The following is an 18,108-nucleotide window of genomic DNA, read 5'->3' on the forward strand; positions in this document are numbered from 1 at the left end:
ATGATTTTATTTATGTCTTAATAAGGACTTTTTAATCTCATAATTTCAACTTTTTATCTCGAAATTTATTTTTTTCATCTTATTTGTATGGCTTTTTATCTCATAATTTGCACATTTTATCTCATAAAATTGATTGTCTAGTCCCATACATCTGGTTAATTATGCCATAAAAATTCAACTTTTTATCAATTATTTTTTTTAACCAAATGACTTTTTGTGTCATAATTTGGACTCTATTATCTCATGATATTGATTTTTTTATTATCACAACTTTATTCTTTTATCATAAAAATTCAACTTTGATTCTCATAATTTTTGTAATTTTTTTCTATCTCATAAATATGACTTTTTATCTCTTAATTTCAACTTTTTATCTCATTATTATGACTCAATTCGACCTGATTTTTTTTTTTTAGTAATTTTTTTTTATTTTACTGGCAGCACTGGGCTTCCATATGCTCAAACTGGGAGCAGTGGATTCTGCAATGCTACATCCTGAGTCGTTAGCAAAAACCGAGTACATACACCCTGTGTTTGGTGATTTACTTTACTGTCTATCAGGGATTTATTCTGGATTTTTTTTTGCCCAACAACAGTTAGTCTGGGCTCAGACTCTGGCAAAGAAAACAGGCTGTTAAAGCAAGATGTAAAAAAGGAAACCAGTAAAAATGACACCCCAGGATTAAACAGCTGGAAAACACTGATATCAACCGTTACTGGACTGAGACACGCTGCAGTTTACTTTAGAGACTGAAATTAAGGTAGAAGATTCAGTTAATCATTAATCCTTCTTTTTTAAAACTTCACATATTAATCACTAAATCTTAACTTTCTTACCTACACATTCTGCCAAAGTTCGTCTAAAGCGACCAGAGACTGACGGCACATCTCGTCAGCAAACCTCTCCTCTCTCCTCTCAGACACGGTGTGAGAGATTAAAGCAGATCTGCTGTTTGTTACAGATACACCTGGATCCTCACAGGTTCACCTGTCCGGTCGAGCCACCTGTTGCTCTTTGGAGGCAGAAAGTCTGCAGGTTTCCTCTCCTCTGATGAATGATAAGGTGCTTTCATCAGTTTAATCAGCACGCCAAGCACAGGTTGTATCTCTCCTTCAGATGTTTTCACCACCCGGAGGTTCACAGGAAGAGCTGATAAGCTGTTACACTCCTGATAAACTCAGGGAAAGTCCATCACAGCTGACTCTGTGACCTGTTTATGACTCTCTGAAGCATCATGCACCACTTACAGCATCTATCTCAGCTTTAATAACTCATAATTTATTGGTGATCACACACACATCCAGGGTGCATCACACTCTGCCACAGCTTTTAAGATGCGTTTATGTTTTTCTCAGAGTGATAATGAACAAAACTACACACCTGTGACGACGCAGAAAGGAGCCGGAGGAAAAGCAGGAGCATAAATCTCACTGAGAACGTCTCACACATGCAGAAAAAGCTGATCTACATACAGGTCAGTTAGTTTTACCTTGAGTTTGATTGTCGACCTCACACGTCCTCCTTTCGTTAATCCATACACTGAGTCCATGGTAGGGTCATTCAACAAAACGAGCTGCAGAGATGCTGAAGTCCTCTTCATCAACTCGATATGAGCCGGACTGGCTGAAGCAGAACGACGCCATGTCAGTTTGTCTCTGCCATCCATTGGATCCTGAAGGAGAGGACAGATCTGTCAAACACGGCTGGAAACATCTGGACTTTAAACTTTGGGAGCGTTTTCTGCTCACTGTGGATTCTGCAGCACAGTTTGAGTGTTTGAGTGTTTGACACTGAGACAACAGGAGCAGAAACAACAACCAGCTCTTTACAATCATTTCAGCTCATTTAGGAGCCGTGTTTGTGTGATAATTTAATAAATCACTGTTCTGGATTATGAAGCAGAAACAGCAAGAAGCCTGAGAACAGCTGCGGGAGCACAAACAAACATGGCTAGATATTAAAAGCAAAAAACTAAAACTAAAAGTCTGAGTTTCAGTAGAAAATGTCTTTTAGACTTAATCTAAGCCACATTCACCTGACCAGTCCAGAAAAATGTCTGATTTTAAGTTATTTAAGGACTGAATTGAGGTCTGAATTGCTACAACAAGTAAAATTAAAAACCAGCCGATGGAACAAAAAAAAATGCTCTATATTTTCTTGAACTAGGAATAATCTCTCAGTACAAGAAATTTTTCTTTAACTTAAAAAATTTCAGTTTCAAATTGTAAAAGAAAAAAACAAAAATTTAAATGTTAAAAAAAAATTGCAAAGGATTTTTTTAGTCTTTTAATTCACATTTTTGCATTTTTTTCAAATTATACTTGCAAGAATAAAAAAATGTAAGATTTCACAAACATAAAAATCCAAAAATTTTGAAAAAAAAATATTTAAAATTTTAAATAAATCAAATTTATTAAAAAAAAAATTTTCTGAATAAATACTCGAATTTGATAACATATATTTATTATATCATTCCACTCGTCATATTTTGTCTTCTGCTGATGGGTTGCCAGAAAAATTTGCTCAAAAATTTGCTTAAAAAATGCGCAAAACTAGAATAAAGTACAAGAAACTTTTTTCTTGTTCAATTTGCAGATTTTTTTTTTTAACTTATCATAAGAAATTCAGACCACATTTTAGTCTTTAAATAACTTAAAATGAGACTTTTTCCTGAAATACAAGAAACTATTTACTGGCTCCATTGGTAGATTTTTCTAACTTAAAAAAAATTGAAATTTCAAATTATAAAAATAATAATAATAATAATAATAATAATATTTAAAGATTGCAAAAAATAAATAAACAAATAAAAATTATATTTGCAAATTTGAAAAAAAAAAATAAAAAAATGAACAAATTCACAAAAAAAATCAAATCTAAAAATGTGCAAAATTTATTTAAAAAAATTATCAACTTAATAAATAAATCTAATTTCGAAATATTTCAATTTATTATCTCACTTTACTCATTATTTTTTGTCTTCTGCTAATGTCCTGTCAGAAAAACCTGCACAAAAATTTGCTCAAAACTAGAATAATGTCTTAATAAATTAACTTTTTTCTTGTTCCAGATATTTTTTTAACTTATTATAAGAAATTCAGATCTCATTTTATCTTTAAATAACCTAAGACAAGATATTTTTCTGGACTGGTCAGGTGAATATGGCTCATATCAAGTCTAAAAAGACATTTTCTACTGAAAATAAGACAAAAACACTTGCTAAGATCTCAGTTTTTCCAGTGTTTATGAGTGAACAACAATAATCCTGTCATTTTTTACGCCTTATCTGAAAAACCCGCCTGGATTCACGAGGGGAAAGCTTTCCCAGCCTCTTTGTTTGGACCCCAGCCATCGTCTGTCACACATTTTGCAAACATTAAACGTCCAGCTGTAGCTGAAGTGTCACCAGAGGACAACTTCATGTCCCACAGTCCAGTCCTTTCACGTCTCCTTTGTCCCGTCTGTCAGTGTGGATTTAAACCTGCTCCTAGGCCTCGGCTGAGAGAGGCTGATCTCTTTAGAAGACCCACTGATGAACAAAAGCCCATTAAAGCGTTTTTTAAGGATACCCCCACACTGAGCCTGACAATGAGAGCCTCCATCCTCCAGTTTGCTGCTGAGAAACAAACGTACGGAGGAGTTTTTCAGACAAAGAGAGGAACAAACCCTTCATTACCCAATCGGCTGAGCTGAGACTCAGTTTTTGGGGAAATTAAAGAAATCACCGATGAGAAAGTTGGACTCAGAGTGTGTCAGGACCATCAGAGCTGTGTGATGAGAATGATGGAGGGAGTCATATCAGAGGCGTGTGGAGTCCTGCTGATTCTCTTTGTCCTGGCTGAATGTGTCATGGCTAACAAGCCTCAGAGTGGATTAGCCACAGAGGATTGAGCAATTTGCAGACTTGAGTTTATTTTGCTGGATATTCGAGCTCTCGGAGCAGAAGATCCTCACAGAGGGTAAATCTGATTAAAAGAGCCATGTTTCCTCTGGTGATGTAAGCCCAAAGACACACACCGCTGGCATGAAGTGGCCAAAGTACATCGACAGACATCTGCTGGATGAAATAAATTCACATTAATCTACGCAGCCGGTCCGTCGCGGTCCTCGTCCTCGGTCGTCTGGTCATGGGATGCACATTGACTGGTCAAATCAAATGATGTGCTTCAGGTTTGATGCGAGGGAGGACACAACAAAAGATATCATCCTGTCATGACAAACGATGAGAGCCTCATCAGCAAAGTGAAAGTTAGAGGAAACCCTGGTTTTCCTCCTCAGAGGCTGAAAATCAGACATCATACCTGCTGGGTTACCTCTCTGTCTTCTTCTTCATTCTGCTGAGCTGGATTGCAGGATACTCCCACTGCTTTTCTATGGATCCAGTTTAGTCCTTCGTAGTCTGCAGCGAAGACTGCCGCCATCTTTAATCACAACAGAGTCCATCTGTCGATGCTTCTTCCCTTTCTAGCCCCTCTTCCTCTGTTCCAGCCCTCTCTGTTTGTTGTGGGGGGCTCTTATTTTCTATCTAACATCAAACCACGCTATCGACGGGCTCATGGGCCGCCCAGTAGGGGAGCAGCTTCAACAAGCTGCATTGGCTGATGTCCTTTTCAAAGCCGCAGAATATCTGAGCAGGTTTATTTCTCTAAAAATGCTACAGATAGCCCATTTCAGCTCCCAGGCCTTTGATTCAAACAAACCTGGCCTCAGAGACTTCCCGTGATGGTCCCTGAATGCATCGTTTCCCTCAGATGCTCTTAATAATGAGATTTAGAGCTCTCTTTGATGAGGCCACATCTGTGGGAGCGCTCAGCGTGTGGATTCTCTGAGTTTCACCAAAAAAAAAAAAAAAAAAGTTTGAACTATTTCCATCATTTGTTGGTGTTTCATCACGGGAAGTTCAAAGAAAATCTTCCCCCCACGCCGGAAACCTGAAACTCATCCTGATTAGTGGCGTGTTAATGATGATTGGTCAGATTCTTTTTGTCCCTCTGCCCTCTCCTTACACCCAAAGCCTTGATTATCACTGTTTTGCTCGGTCAAACTCTTCCAGCGAACAATGAGACGAGCTGAATTTCAAAATGGTAGATGCTCTCACCTCCTTCTCCTGCTGTGGGGCTCGCTGGATCTGGTTTCTGTGGTCCGCCATGACTGGGCGCAGTCCCCTGCCCGCCACTCTCAGACACTTTCTCATAAACCTGTTTCTGACTCTTACTTCTGTGTTGCTGAAAGATGAGCATCTTTACTTTATAATGCAGCTCCAGCCGTGCCACCCTATTGGAGGAAAGAGGGACCAGATGATTGTCTGCACAATCGCGTCGTAGCTATGGTAACAGACCCAACAGGCATGAGTGATGTGCCCCCAATTACTTCACGCATGGGGCCAAGAGAGACGACATAACGAAGCTGTTTGGAGACAAATAAAACCGGCTCCTCCAGCGTGAAGCAGCACAGCCCTGAGGGACTCCTGTAAACTGTAACCTGATGATTTAAGAAACTTAAACACATCGTCTGATTGAGCCGTGAGGACGAGGAGGAGTTCAGAAAGAGATGTAGAGAAACATTTTGAGAAAGAGGCAGAGATGATATTCCTTTGTTATGGAGCTGTATCAGCTGCTCACCTTTCAGATGGATTTCACACTCACACGTCGCGCTGCAGCCGGGGTCAGATCCAGCACCGCTCCTCCACAATGGCCAATTTTCTCTGCACCAGTAAGATCCCAGTGTGTCGGCCGACACTGAGTCTGGACTCTATCAAAACAGGAACACACTTTTTTAAGGGTTTGACTCATAGTTATTTGTAAAAACATGGTTAATGATAAACAGAAAATCTAGCAACGTATTGTATTATACTGCGCTGTGCCGCTAGGGGTCAGTCCCATTTTCCTGTTTCTAAACTTTAGCTAGACCAGGGATCAGCAACCTTTACTTTCATAGGAGCTGTTTCACTTCACTGAATTAAAGTCATTCCTGAGCTGCAAAATCTACTTTATCTTCACTATTAAATTATAAGTTTTTGAATTGATGAAATTGTACAGGAGATGTAAAAAAAAATGCAAAAAAATAAATAAATAAAATTAATTGTAAGACTTTCTAAAAAAAAATGCAATTTTGAAAAATAGCAAGAATTCCCAACAATTTCGAAATTGAAGAAAATAAGAAAGGAAAATAAATTAAATAAATTAGCAAAATATTCCAAAATTTTTGAATTTTTAAAAATTGCAAAACTTTTACTTTTTCAGCACATTACCAAAAAAATCACCAAAAATTAAAATATAATAAATTTTCCAATATAAAATTAAATTTCCAAAATAAAAAAATTAAATGCATAAAATGTGCAAAACATAAGAAAAAATAAATTTAATACATTAGCAAATGATCAAACAATTTTGAATTTTTAAAAATTGCAAAAATTTTACTTTTTCAGCACATTAGCAAAAATTTCACCAAAAATTTAAATGTACTAAATTTTCCAAATTAAATGTAATTTCCAAAATAAAGAAATTAAATGCATAAAAATTGCAAAAAAAAATCTTTTCTCTCAATTCTATCATTTAAAAAAAAGAGAAATAAAAAAGATTTTTAAAAAAGCAAAATGCAAAAAAAAAGATATTTAAAAAATTTAAAAAGATAAAAAAAATGAAATTACGTAAATATTAAAAAAAAATCTTAAGGAATACTTGTATTTGATAACATATAATAATTTTATCACTCAACTTATCAATTTTTTGTCTCAAGCAGGTGTCTTGCCAGAAAACTTTGCCCGAAAATTTGAAACTAGAAAAATGTCTGATTACAAGTCACTTTTCTCTTTTCCCATTAAAACTTGTTTTTTTCTTTAACTAATCACACCTCATTGTCTTAAAGTACTTGAAACAAGATGTTTTTCTGGACTGGTCTGGTGAATGTGGCTCATATTAAATCTAAAAAGACTTTTTATTCAGAAAATAAGACAAAAACACTTGATAACATTGAAGTTTTTTTTCCATTGTAACAGAAATGTTCAGTTTGCTGATAAGGCCTGTTTGTGTCAGGGTCGTGCTCACCCTGTCAGGGCCTCAGTTTGCATAGCCCCCTGTTCGCTATTCATTACAGCTCTTCATTTTCACTAAATACTTTTGATTTTAAGCAAAAATCAACAAATTAACATCAATTTAAAAACAATAACACGTGTCTGATCTATCTATGAATTGTGAGGTTAAGTTTGCCTGCAGGACTTTGTAGAATCTGTAAAATCTTGACCTGACATCAACTTTCTGAGTTCAAGAGACAAAATCAAATGAAGGAATCTCAACTGCATCAAAGTCCTTTCAGATAAAATCAAAGCGTCCACAGATAAAGACAAAGCAGACAAAGAGAACCTGCCAGGCGAGTGCAGGAAGTCATTTTGTGAGTTAGTTTCTCAAATTCTGAGGAGAAAATGTTCCTCAGTTGGATTCTTCTTTCCATAACAAACAGTGAGCTTTACAGCAAGACAGAAAATCATGTCTATGTAAAAACATGTTCCCACAGAATCAGGACACAGGAGTATTCCTGCACAAGCAGAGCAAGAAATAAGATGATTTTTCAAAGCGATACTGCTATAAATAATTAAATAGATTGGTGCAGTGATACTTGTTATTCTCTGAGGGAGGGAGCTGCTTGGTGTTTCCCACATGAACACGAACGCCCCAGATCCTCACGGTCTCTGACTGAAACATGTTATAAAGAAGGATATTGCTGAGGTTTATGATAGAGAGGAAGACTGCTGCAGAATCCATGAAACAAGCTCCACCCCCTCAGAAACCTTTTGTTTCTCAGACTCAGCCCCGGAAGTGCCCTGTGTTCGCAGAGCTGCATTAACCTGCGTCTGAGACAATTTACCAAATTAGTTTCTGCTTCTTTAAGGTTGTAATTTACCTTAAGATACATTTTCAAATATTATCAGCATTGGTAACTGAGACAGACACTGATGTACTGTGTGCTGTTTTGAAAAGACGAACCCTTTCTTTGACTCTGCCCTGTTTGCTATAAGCAGGTCAAGGTGAGCGCTCCACATCTTTGACTTTCCCTGCTAACGAACTCCCAATGGAAACGAGTCTTATTCATTTTTCACACAGCCTCTAGGAGATCTGATCCAAAAAGGGGGAAAGCACCCTGCAGGAGAGCATTCATCTTTGATGTTTCCAAAAGACAGACAGTGAATAGTTGCAGTCGAGCCTCATGCATATTGTATTACCTGGGAAAGGAATTACAAGAAGCCGACTAGTTCTCAGCTATCTGCTGCGTAAACTCAACTCTAGTCTGTTAATACTGATCATAAAATCATTATTAATGCCCAGATAATTCTCCTTAGTCTATTCCCTGAGATCACTGTGACCTCCTGACCTTTTCAATGAAAACATCACAGTCCAAATTCCAACAAGAATAACCTGAAAACATATCTAATACACAGTTTAAGGCTTTCAGGGGATCCCAATAAAACAGCTAATTCAGTTTAACATGAGCAGGAGTGAGCCTCTGCTTAAAGGGCTTTTAATTTGAAAGACAGCTACAGGAAATAGTCCTGGAAGGACCAGCACAGAGGTTTGAAATGTTGTCCATCCATCACACACACCTATCACTGTTTCATTCTGAGTTCAGCCATCCAGGTAGTGCTAGCTAAGTGCTATAAGTTTAAACCTGGACCTTCACTAATCCAGATTCACAGTAAACACGACCTGATAACAAACAGGAGGTAAGTGTACAGGATGAGCTCTCAGTCTCTCACCTTTCTGGAGTTGGTTTGATGTTTTTACCTGAAGTATTTGAGCCACAGACTGGGTTAACAGGGTTTGGTGTGAGCAGAGACCTTTGTTAGCTAAACTCTACTGCAGACACAAACGGACTCGGAAGTGAGCAGCTCCCTCTTGTGGTCAAACCGCAACAACACGGTTAAGCTTGACGCAAAGTCGCTCGTTTTATTCGCGTTTGGTGAAATGGGCTTCCATACCTGCTCGAGTCTTACCAGAGAACAAGGACAACACACGGACGTATAAAACATTCGGCTCAACAGTAATTAATGCGTAGCTATATCAGCTATAAAAAGGCCAGGCAGAACGGAGTTGGCGCAGGCGCGGTGGCCAAGTGGTAAGGCGTCGGTCTCGTAAACCGAAGATCGCGGGTTCGAACCCCGTCCGTGCCTTTTGATCATTCACCCGTTGTACGAAATACTGAATGTAGGGCTATTAGCTATTCTGAGATGCTGCGAAAATGTCAAAACAATAGTGATATTGATTACAAAACATTAATCTGGTGGTCTAATCCTTAGACTCTGCTTGTAATGGCAACAAAGAGAGAGAAAAAAAAATCATAGAAAAAATCTATTTTGACCATCTTGAAAAAAAAATCCTGAAAAAAATCAAAGAAAATTTATTTTTTGACCATCTTGAAAAAAAGAAAAAACAGCCAAATATTTAAAGGTGCATCTGACTTAAATGGCATGTTTAGATAGCAGCTAACAGAGACATTTATAACACTGGTCTGAAAAAAGATCCTTAACTGTGGGTACGAGCAGTCTGACAAAATAAAAAATAAACACATGCCTAGTGCAGATGAAATATACAGATACAGTGGATTATACTTATACGTCTGCATGTGTTTCATTTTAACCCTCACACCATGTTTATTACCAGCTGACAGGTATTACTCCCCGTGTTGTAACCATAATAATTCAGATGTGGTTCATTCTGCAGCAGCATCATTACATCCCATCTGCTGAAGTGGCTCTTATTCAGATGTCACATGATGTTATGAAGGAAACAACATGAGGATGCAGGAACATCCAAAGCACATCACTGGAGAATAACCTCTAACTATTGTCACTGTAGAGTGAAAAGCTGTGTTTAGCACCTTTGTGATTGAAAATAAGATCCTGATGGTGAAACTGCTGCTTCTGAGTGTCATTCATGATGGTGCAAAATGGTGTTGACATTATGAGAAGGTCTAAGCATGTAAAACAAACACAATAAAGCCAGGTTTGATGCACATTTAGAGCTCTGAAGAGCAAAAATAATAATATCAGCACTCGAAAAGGCCGGTGTGCATTGTGCAGTCAAGGCCGCAGAGACTGGCTTTTCATCACACACTCATACTGCAGTGCTGGTAGCTTGTTTCCATGGCAACTTGCATGTTTTTCCCAAGACAAGTGTGATAAGAATGAAAAATGAAATCAGAACAGGAATTATCATGATAAAGGTGTTTATATACCCACAGAGCTTATTCCACCATCTCTTATTGATGAAAATAAAAACATCACGTGACTGTTTTTACCACACAGGTGGGAAAACGACTGATAACTCAGGTTGTTTCATCCTTCACAGTAGCTTCTTTTTAAATTCCAGACAGCATCAGAATAATTTTCTGCAATCCTCGTGTTTTAATGATCAAACTTTTACGAGCTTTTCTCAGCAGTTTTTCTCCAGGAGGTCAGACTCCTGCAGAAACTAAACGCAGATCCTCTGCTGAGACTGTCAGAACTGCCCTTCCAATTAGGGAACAAAACAATGCAGTAAATGTGCAGTCCTAGGCAAAACACACACACTCTCACACACTCACACACACTCTCTCTCTTACACACACACTGGGAGAAAGAGAGGAGATAATTGGCTAAATGCAGAAGTTGGAGCTTCTTCACCTCAGGTTTTATTCTGAAATTTGTGACATATTCCCTATATTTTCCCATAACCCTTCAGGGCATTTTTTAAGCGTCTGGTACCCTTAAATCTCATACAGTGTTATAATCCTGCCCCCTGGTGGAAATTCTGGGTATTACTAGAGAGTACTGAAAATGTTCAGCACTATGAGGTTTAAGTAGAAGCTAAAATATGAAGAAATGCTGAACAAAAGGAGTTTTATCAGGCTCAGAAAATAAGTTTACACTGACGCTTTTTAAAACCTCTTAATGCTGGTTCTCACTTTTTTTTTTTTTCGACTTTGACTTCCTTTTATCGTCATTTCAAAAATAAAATTTCATTGCCCGGCTTCTTGACTGTTTTTAGACAATGTAAACAACTAAAGACATATAAATATGGAAATATTATAAAAAATATGATGAATTTCCCCTCTAGGATAAAAAAAGTATATTCTATTCTATTCTATTCTATTCTATTCTATTCTATTCTATTCTATTCTATTCTTTCAATATTATTTTTTTTCTATTTATTATCATAATCTATTATTCTATTATTTATATTATTCATATTATTTATATTATTTATATTATTTATTTGTATATTTAAAATTTATATATTATTTATATATATATTTGTATTCATTTAATACTTTTATATTATTTTTATTTCTATTGATTATTATTTCTATTTATTATTATTATCTTTCATTCTATTATTTATATTATAATATTTATATATTATTTATTTACATATTTTTATTCATTTAATATTTTTTATATTATTATTTATTATATTTATCATAATAAGCTATTATTCTATTATTTATATTATTTATTTATATTTAATATTTATACATTATTTTTATATATAATATTTATGTATTTAATATTTATATATTATTATTATATTATTATTTATTATTCTATTTTTATATCATGTATTTCTATTTTTTTTTCATTTCTATTCTACTCAATTTTGTTGTATTTGTTACAATGACAATTAAGGTCTTTTCTATTCTATTCTATATATGGTATACAGAATGGGTTGGGTTAAGTTAAAATTGAATACTGAGGTGTTAGATTTGAATAAAAATGTGTATTTATAAGGAAAATACTGCAGATATCGCACATATTTACAGGATTCAGAAAAAAAAATCTGGATAATCTGAAAGAAAAAAAAGTGTAAATGAAAATGTGGGTTTTCATGTTGTTTTATTTTAATTGTCTGCAAAAGAGAAACAGCCTGTGAAGATTGTCACACAATGAAAGAGACAGAATGAGAGGAGGACAAAAGAAGATCTGTTACAGAGAGTTGGCAGCAGGTCCAGATCTGCTTTTGGCTGCACACACATTGATTTCCTCGGTGGTGTGGGAGGGTTTCATCCTGAGCTCAGTTCAGATTTTTACACATCACATGCAAGAAGGAGCACAGCCCATTGACTGACTGAGTGAAGAATGTAGCACGGTTAGCTAAGATGACTTTGTGAGTTGGAAAGAGTGTTTTTTTTTCTGCCTGAGCAGAGCAGATCATGTTCTGGTAAGAAGTCGTACTTTGTTCCACCCGTAGTTGTCATTGTTTACGAGTCGAGCAGTTAAAGCCAAGAATTCACTGCGCGCCATCTGGCTCCTGACCGGGGAGCCAAACAGTTGATTAAAGAACGCAATTAGCGTGGAACAGGTTCTGTGGGCTCAGCCGGCAGGAGGAAAGAATGTGCTCATTCAGTGTGACACCACGCTGTCATGCAGCCGCAGGATTTCTTCAAGAGCACCGCACAGCTCAACACGTGTCAGCCAGAGAGCCGCTGGGATGTTTGGAGCTGGGATTACAACACAAATCTCATAATGCAAGATAACTGTTTGACAGATTATCAGTGGATTACTGAGATTATCAAACTGCACCTGAGTTACAGCTACATCAGAGGAAACACTGATGTTTCACACCTGAAGACCTGACCTGGGAAGGTTCGGTAGATCGTTAGAACACACAGCTCATTATCTCAAACTGATTCACACACATTAAAGAAACTTCTGTTTACTCCTTTATACAAAAGAAATAAATGAAGATAAACTGGAGGAGAAATGTAAAATGAAATCACTGTCAACAGAAACATGTTTGTGCAGACTCCCCCTGTGCAAAGTCTGGAGACGCCTCTTCAAAGAATGTAAATCATGTTTTTACAGGAGTCAGGTACATACTGTACGGATCAGTTCAGAGATCAGCATCAGTCCCTTTGTCGGCCTGACAGATCCAAGTGAGTCGAACACCAACAGGAGAGGAGAGACTCTGAGCCCCCTGTTGGTATCGGGTGAAGCTTACTCCGGCTGAAGGTTGGACACAATTGGGCAAGTGTTTGTGGGCCATGACCCAGATTCTTTTTTTCAGTCCCGGATTGTGGACCCTGCATCTCCCGTTTCAGTCCACACTTATTCAGGGTGCACCGGTCTAAACAAAGACACTGTGTTTCCTGTGCACGCTCTGAGACGTGGATCAGCAGGAACATCTGGGAGGACGTTATGTACAGTTCGACTGTTTACTAGCTGTGAGGGGGGAATTAAAGCTCTGGCCTGACCGTGGCACTGAAACCAAAATGATCTGAGGGAGGTTCCTCGAGTAAAACCCCAAACCAGCTGTGGTCGACCAGAATAGAGACGTTTACTGCAAGAAAAACATCTTGGTTCAATAACAGGCGTTTTGTTTCAGGATGATCAGGGGATAAACTCAGCAGCCCTTATCTCAGAGCGGGTCCAGAGACTGTCTGCACAGCACCAATAATACCAAGGGCACATACCATCACAGTGACGGTCTCTGTGGCCTTCTCTGATAAGCTGCTGTAAGCACTGTGGTGTGATTTAGTCAAAACCAAACAAGGTCATTTACTTGAGCGAGTTTCCACACACGTGTGAACATTTCAGTTTAAAGTGAGGTCTGAATCAGTCCGAATGAATGAAAGAGAGCTGTGTCACCGCGGCTTTAAAATAGAAGCAGGTAAACCTCAGCGTGCACATTCACTCTCTAAGTTTCCTTCCTCACTCCTAAAACAGCACAGGGAGGCAGCTACAGAGGCAAACAGGAAGAGCATCCCCCTGCAAATCCCCACAGACCTGAGAAACTGTTCATAAACGTCATTCAACAGATACAAAAACACAAATGTTCTCACTACAAGAGCTCGCTAATATTTCAATAAAAGGAAAAACACGACATATGTCAGCGATAACGTCATCACTATAGGGTGTAATATAAAAAAGAGGCACGGAAACATCATTTAAGAGAAAATACTACACATCGGATGCTCGTGACCACACAGGAAATCCGGCCAAACAGAATACTTTGAGATGAACGGGGCTTTCCTCAAACATTTGGCGGCGTTCCTGTCGCACTTGCACAGCAGCTTCTCACATTTGTCCTCGAGATCATCTGCAAACACACACAAGATTTAACAGTAAACATGTTTTTCAACTCAGTTCCACATATTTGAGTAATTATCAGATTTGTTTTTTTTTTCCTCTTGTTGTGCTTCTTTTTTAGATTTTGTCTGATTTTCACCTTTCACATTTCAAACAATTCAGCTCCTTCAGGAGAAGATTGCTGTGATTTTTCTTATCTCTAACCCTTAAACTTTTTGATTTATTCAGCTTTTTCTGGCAAAATTTGCCCCATTCAAATGAATGGGAACTTCAGCTCTTCCGCCTAAATCTGCCTAAACTTTGAGATGCTATAACTTCAGCATACTTCCACCTACAGACTCCATTTTTGCTTTAAAATGTTCATGAATCTTTCAGCGCTTCATGTATAATGTAACTTTTAGATTTCTTTAGCAGTTTTTGAGATTCCACTGTTTGAGCAACAAAAACTTTTTACGAAAATTGCTGCTCTTAGAGTGTGTGATATCAGCAGTGTTACAAGACGTTACAACTTTCTCAAACAAACAGTCATAATTTTCAGAATCTTCACTCTGGAGACATAAAACGTATATCAAAACATTCCCTGGCGTCTCCTGCTTCTAACAAAGGGAGTATCTTAGCAAAAGATTGTACTGTTTGGCCACAAGATGTCCAAATGTGAGACAGAACCTCATTTTTCCATAACCTGCTGCAATGTTATTTCTGACTTACATCTTCAGCTCAGCTCCATTCATAACTACACTTGTAGCTCGCCGTCCTGCCCTCATTTCTGGCTCTACAGACATGAGAAACACATCACTGTGTTCATCAGAGTCTCCACATTCTTACGATGTAACTTTTTCTGATAACTTTTTTTGTTTTGGCACAGTGGCAGGACATTCAGACACTACTTTTTGCTTGTGAATCCTCTGTCTCAGACGGGAATCAAACAGCTGCTGCTCTCCACAGCCTAATGAGCAGGTTACCATGGAAACCTTTCTTCTCACACAGCTGTTAATACTCACTGATATACTGATACTCTCAGCTTAGACTACCCGATTTTACTATTTTAGCTGCTTCTTCTTTCTCTCCATTCCACATTTTCAGCTGTTTCACAGCTTTTAGCATTTTTTTTCACCATTTTACTTCTTTAGCTTTAGCATTTCAACATATTCGCTGCAATTTCTCAGGTTTAATCACTGAGACAGGGATATTTAAGCAGTTAGCATCATCCCAAAGGTCTTACCACACTCAGCCGTCCTGTCCTCACACGTCCAGTCGTACTGCTTGGTTTTAGTGTGGCATCCCAGACGTTCAGCTTCTCCATAACAGCAATCATGTCTGAAGCAACACCTACAGACACAGACACAGAGAGATGAGTGGATTAAGTTTACTGAACGTTCAGGCTGAGCTTTGTCAGCTCAGGGTGCAGCAGAGGAAGCGTAGTCCCAGCTCGAGTTTGCATCCCACCCCGTCTATTTTAAAGGCAGAGCTGGATCACCACACCACTCTCACCACTCTCACCACTGGTAGTTAACCAGTGAGAAAGGGGTTCAACGTGCTGCGGCGAGGAAGGGAAAGCAGCAGACTCCAATTAAGACCTGGGTGTGGAATTCTGGGTCCTGTTTTAGAGCACTGGAGCGTGTGAATGTGCTGAATCCTCCCGTCCGTCCCGTCACACAGCGCCTGTGGTTCAGGCTGAGCGGAAACAGCGAGTGCTGGAGAGTTATGGGTTAAATATCACCTTTGCATGCTGAATGATATGTTTCCATGCTGTAATAATGAGGTGGAGGAGCACATGGAGTGAGGGTCAGGGTTTGGCTGTCTGTGCATGCTCCCAGCCCTGACGATGTGGTTTCTCCTGGCCTCACCAGTCTGCTTTGTCCCGGGGCCAGCCTTGACCCCCCAGCCCGCAGTAGCATCCGTACATCATGTAGGCCAGGGCGGACTTCCCCGTGCTGCACCTGATGGCCCCGGCCAGCTCCAGTAGACCTCTCCTGGTCCTCTGGGACTTACGGGCGGCGACAGAGAGCAGAGCCACTGCAGAGAGACGCAAGGAGGAAAAACCAACTCACTGTGATTCATGATTTCTGCACAAATAAAGCTCAATCAACTCGTCTGAAAGACTTCAAACCACAACTTTATATTTACCTTTGAATTAAAAACCACAGTGGAGGTGAATTCCTCAAAGACACACCTGAGTCAGACTTCAGTTTGTCTTTAAACACATGAATAACTTCAGTTTGTTTGCTCTTTCTCTGTAAATATCTCAGAGTAACTCGACTTTTCTCAGCACTAACCTTCACTCCCCCTTTCTCAAAGCTGCTTTTCCCCATTTCTCTAACTCCACCTGAACCACAAAGAAGCCGTCATCTCACCTGAAAGCAGCAGAAGGATCCGGAGAAACGCAGCCATGGCTCACCGCTGCACCGTCTGACCCTCACTTTTACTCTCAGGGTGCAGCTTTGAGTGGAGAGCTTTTTTTAGAGGCTGTCTGAGTAATCCTCTGAGCATCACCATTGGACAGAGGTTAATCCAGTGTTTATCAACCTGTACGCCCCCTAGAGGGGAAAGCCGGGAAGTGCTCCTCCTGCTCCACAGTGACAGTGTTTTACTCCACAGGCTGCAGGAAACATCTTCACGTCCAGATATTTTAAAATAAATGAAAAAACTGTCGCTCTAAAGAAAAAGAAAAGTGCACAGTTAAGAAAGCAATCCCATCATGCATCACTCTACTATTTGCACCGCAAACACTCAACTCAAAACAAAAAAGACATTTTGTGCAGTTTAACTTTGGAAACAAACAGCAGGATTTAAGCTGAAGGTTGTGAAAAATGTTTTCAACAAAACGAACAAAAGTGTTAACACAAACTTTTTTTTTTTTTTTTTACATCTAATTTCTTTGGGTCTGTCCTGTTCCAACAGAAACTGTTTTCCTTTATTCTCTTGTGATTGAAGTGTTGAAACTCCTAAAGCTCCATGATTACCTTATCTTCAAGCTTTAGTCAATGTTTGTTTGAAAATGAGTGTTTACTCACTTCTGTCATTTCAATTTTTCATACCTGCAGAAGAAAGGGCTTCCAGTAAACACTCTCACAGAAAAAAAAAGCAGAAAGTGGAAGACCTGCTCCTGGCTCCTCACACATTGATTTCCTGGTTTGTGTGGGAAGGTTGTATTCTGACTAAAAACAGACTTTTCCACTATAGGAGCAAACAGAGAGGTGTTATAGTGAGGGGGGGTTATATGGCGTCACTTTAAATCTATTTTAAGACAAATGTTTCTGCAGCTCTCGTGGAAAAATCTGTTTTTACCGTCTGTCACCGTGGTGTGATTTACCCAACACTGAAAAAACTGAAACCTTATCAAGCTGTTTTTGTTTTATTTTCAGTAGAAAATGTCTTTTTAGACTTAATCTGAGCCACATTCACCTGATCAGTCCAGAAAAATGTCTTGTTTCAAGTTATTTAAAGACTAAATGAGGTCTGAATTGCTGTAACAAGTAAAAATAAATAAATCTGCAAATGAAACAAGAAAAGAGCTGTATTGATAAATTTTTCTTGTTTCATTTGCAGATTTTTGTACAAGACAATTTTTACTAAAAACAAGACAAAAACAGTTGATAAGATTTCAGTTTTAAGCAGTAAAAACAACATCTACATGAGTGCGTTTGCCCAGACGTGAACATTTCAGCTCTAAGAGGAAATGACAGAGAGGTGTGTCACTGCAGCTGTAAAACAGGTAAACCTTATGAACCCTGAATTTCTTACCTCAGAGACAGAGACAAACACATTCCTGAAGCTGCACAGAGAGTCCACTTCAGTATGATCAGAATGGAGCAAAGAAAGACTCTGATGTAAGGAGTGGCTATGAGACCTTTCCCTGAGTGAGAGCTGAACTCAGGACTGAGCCTGGACTCAGATAGAGTGTTTCACTCCAGTTACAATCTCCAGTACAAGACTGAAGTATGTGCTATCACTTTATAAAATAGACAGACAAATAAATAAATAAAAATGTTTATACATGCTTACGCCAAACATTTTTCACAAATAAATAAATAAATAAATAATAATTAAA

The 18,108-nt window shown here is 38.4% G+C and overlaps 2 protein-coding genes and 1 non-coding gene across 4 annotated transcripts in view; 1 reads left to right on the top strand and 2 right to left on the bottom strand.

Moving 5' to 3' along the window:
* axin1 (axin 1) overlaps nucleotides 1-5,296 on the bottom strand; it is a 32,300-nt gene extending 27,004 nt beyond the window's left edge. Inside the window, exons 1-2 of one of the 2 annotated variants that reach the window (XM_074696531.1) lie at nucleotides 5,100-5,296; nucleotides 1,491-1,673 (exon numbers count right to left, since the gene is read on the bottom strand). The gene's annotated coding sequence lies outside the window, so the exon portion shown is untranslated. Of the gene's footprint in view, nucleotides 1-1,490; nucleotides 1,674-4,302; nucleotides 5,034-5,099 lie in introns of those variants that run through there. The other variant, XM_074696530.1, reaches the window with a different exon arrangement.
* A 3,796-nt stretch (nucleotides 5,297-9,092) lies between these two features.
* trnat-cgu (transfer RNA threonine (anticodon CGU)) lies at nucleotides 9,093-9,164 on the top strand. Its single transcript has one exon. It is a non-coding gene; the product is annotated as a tRNA-Thr (tRNA).
* A 3,431-nt stretch (nucleotides 9,165-12,595) lies between these two features.
* LOC141809786 (phospholipase A2-like) lies at nucleotides 12,596-16,526 on the bottom strand. The gene is made up of 4 exons (XM_074696974.1): nucleotides 16,412-16,526; nucleotides 15,905-16,073; nucleotides 15,280-15,386; nucleotides 12,596-14,067 (listed from the first exon to the last, which is right to left on the bottom strand). Exons 1-4 carry the CDS (start codon nucleotides 16,446-16,448, stop codon nucleotides 13,916-13,918), a joined length of 465 nt encoding a protein of 154 aa, XP_074553075.1. The 5' UTR covers nucleotides 16,449-16,526; the 3' UTR covers nucleotides 12,596-13,915.
* Nucleotides 16,527-18,108: the final 1,582 nt, after the last annotated feature.

This window comes from Halichoeres trimaculatus, unplaced genomic scaffold, assembly GCF_033239565.1.
Source record: "Halichoeres trimaculatus isolate MK-OKI-2021-1 unplaced genomic scaffold, fHalTri1.1 fHalTri1_scaffold_20, whole genome shotgun sequence".
NCBI classification, from domain to species: domain Eukaryota; kingdom Metazoa; phylum Chordata; class Actinopteri; order Labriformes; family Labridae; genus Halichoeres; species Halichoeres trimaculatus.

Coding starts and splice junctions, on each gene's coding strand:
- LOC141809786 (XM_074696974.1), bottom strand. CDS start 16,448: ATGGCTGCGTTTCTCCGGATCCTTCTGCTGCTTTCAG. Junction 16,074..16,411: donor GATCCTTCTGCTGCTTTCAG/GTGAGATGACGG, acceptor GTCTCTCTGCAG/TGGCTCTGCTCTCTGTCGCC. Junction 14,068..15,279: donor GGACAGGACGGCTGAGTGTG/GTAAGACCTTTG, acceptor GTGTGTTTGCAG/ATGATCTCGAGGACAAATGT.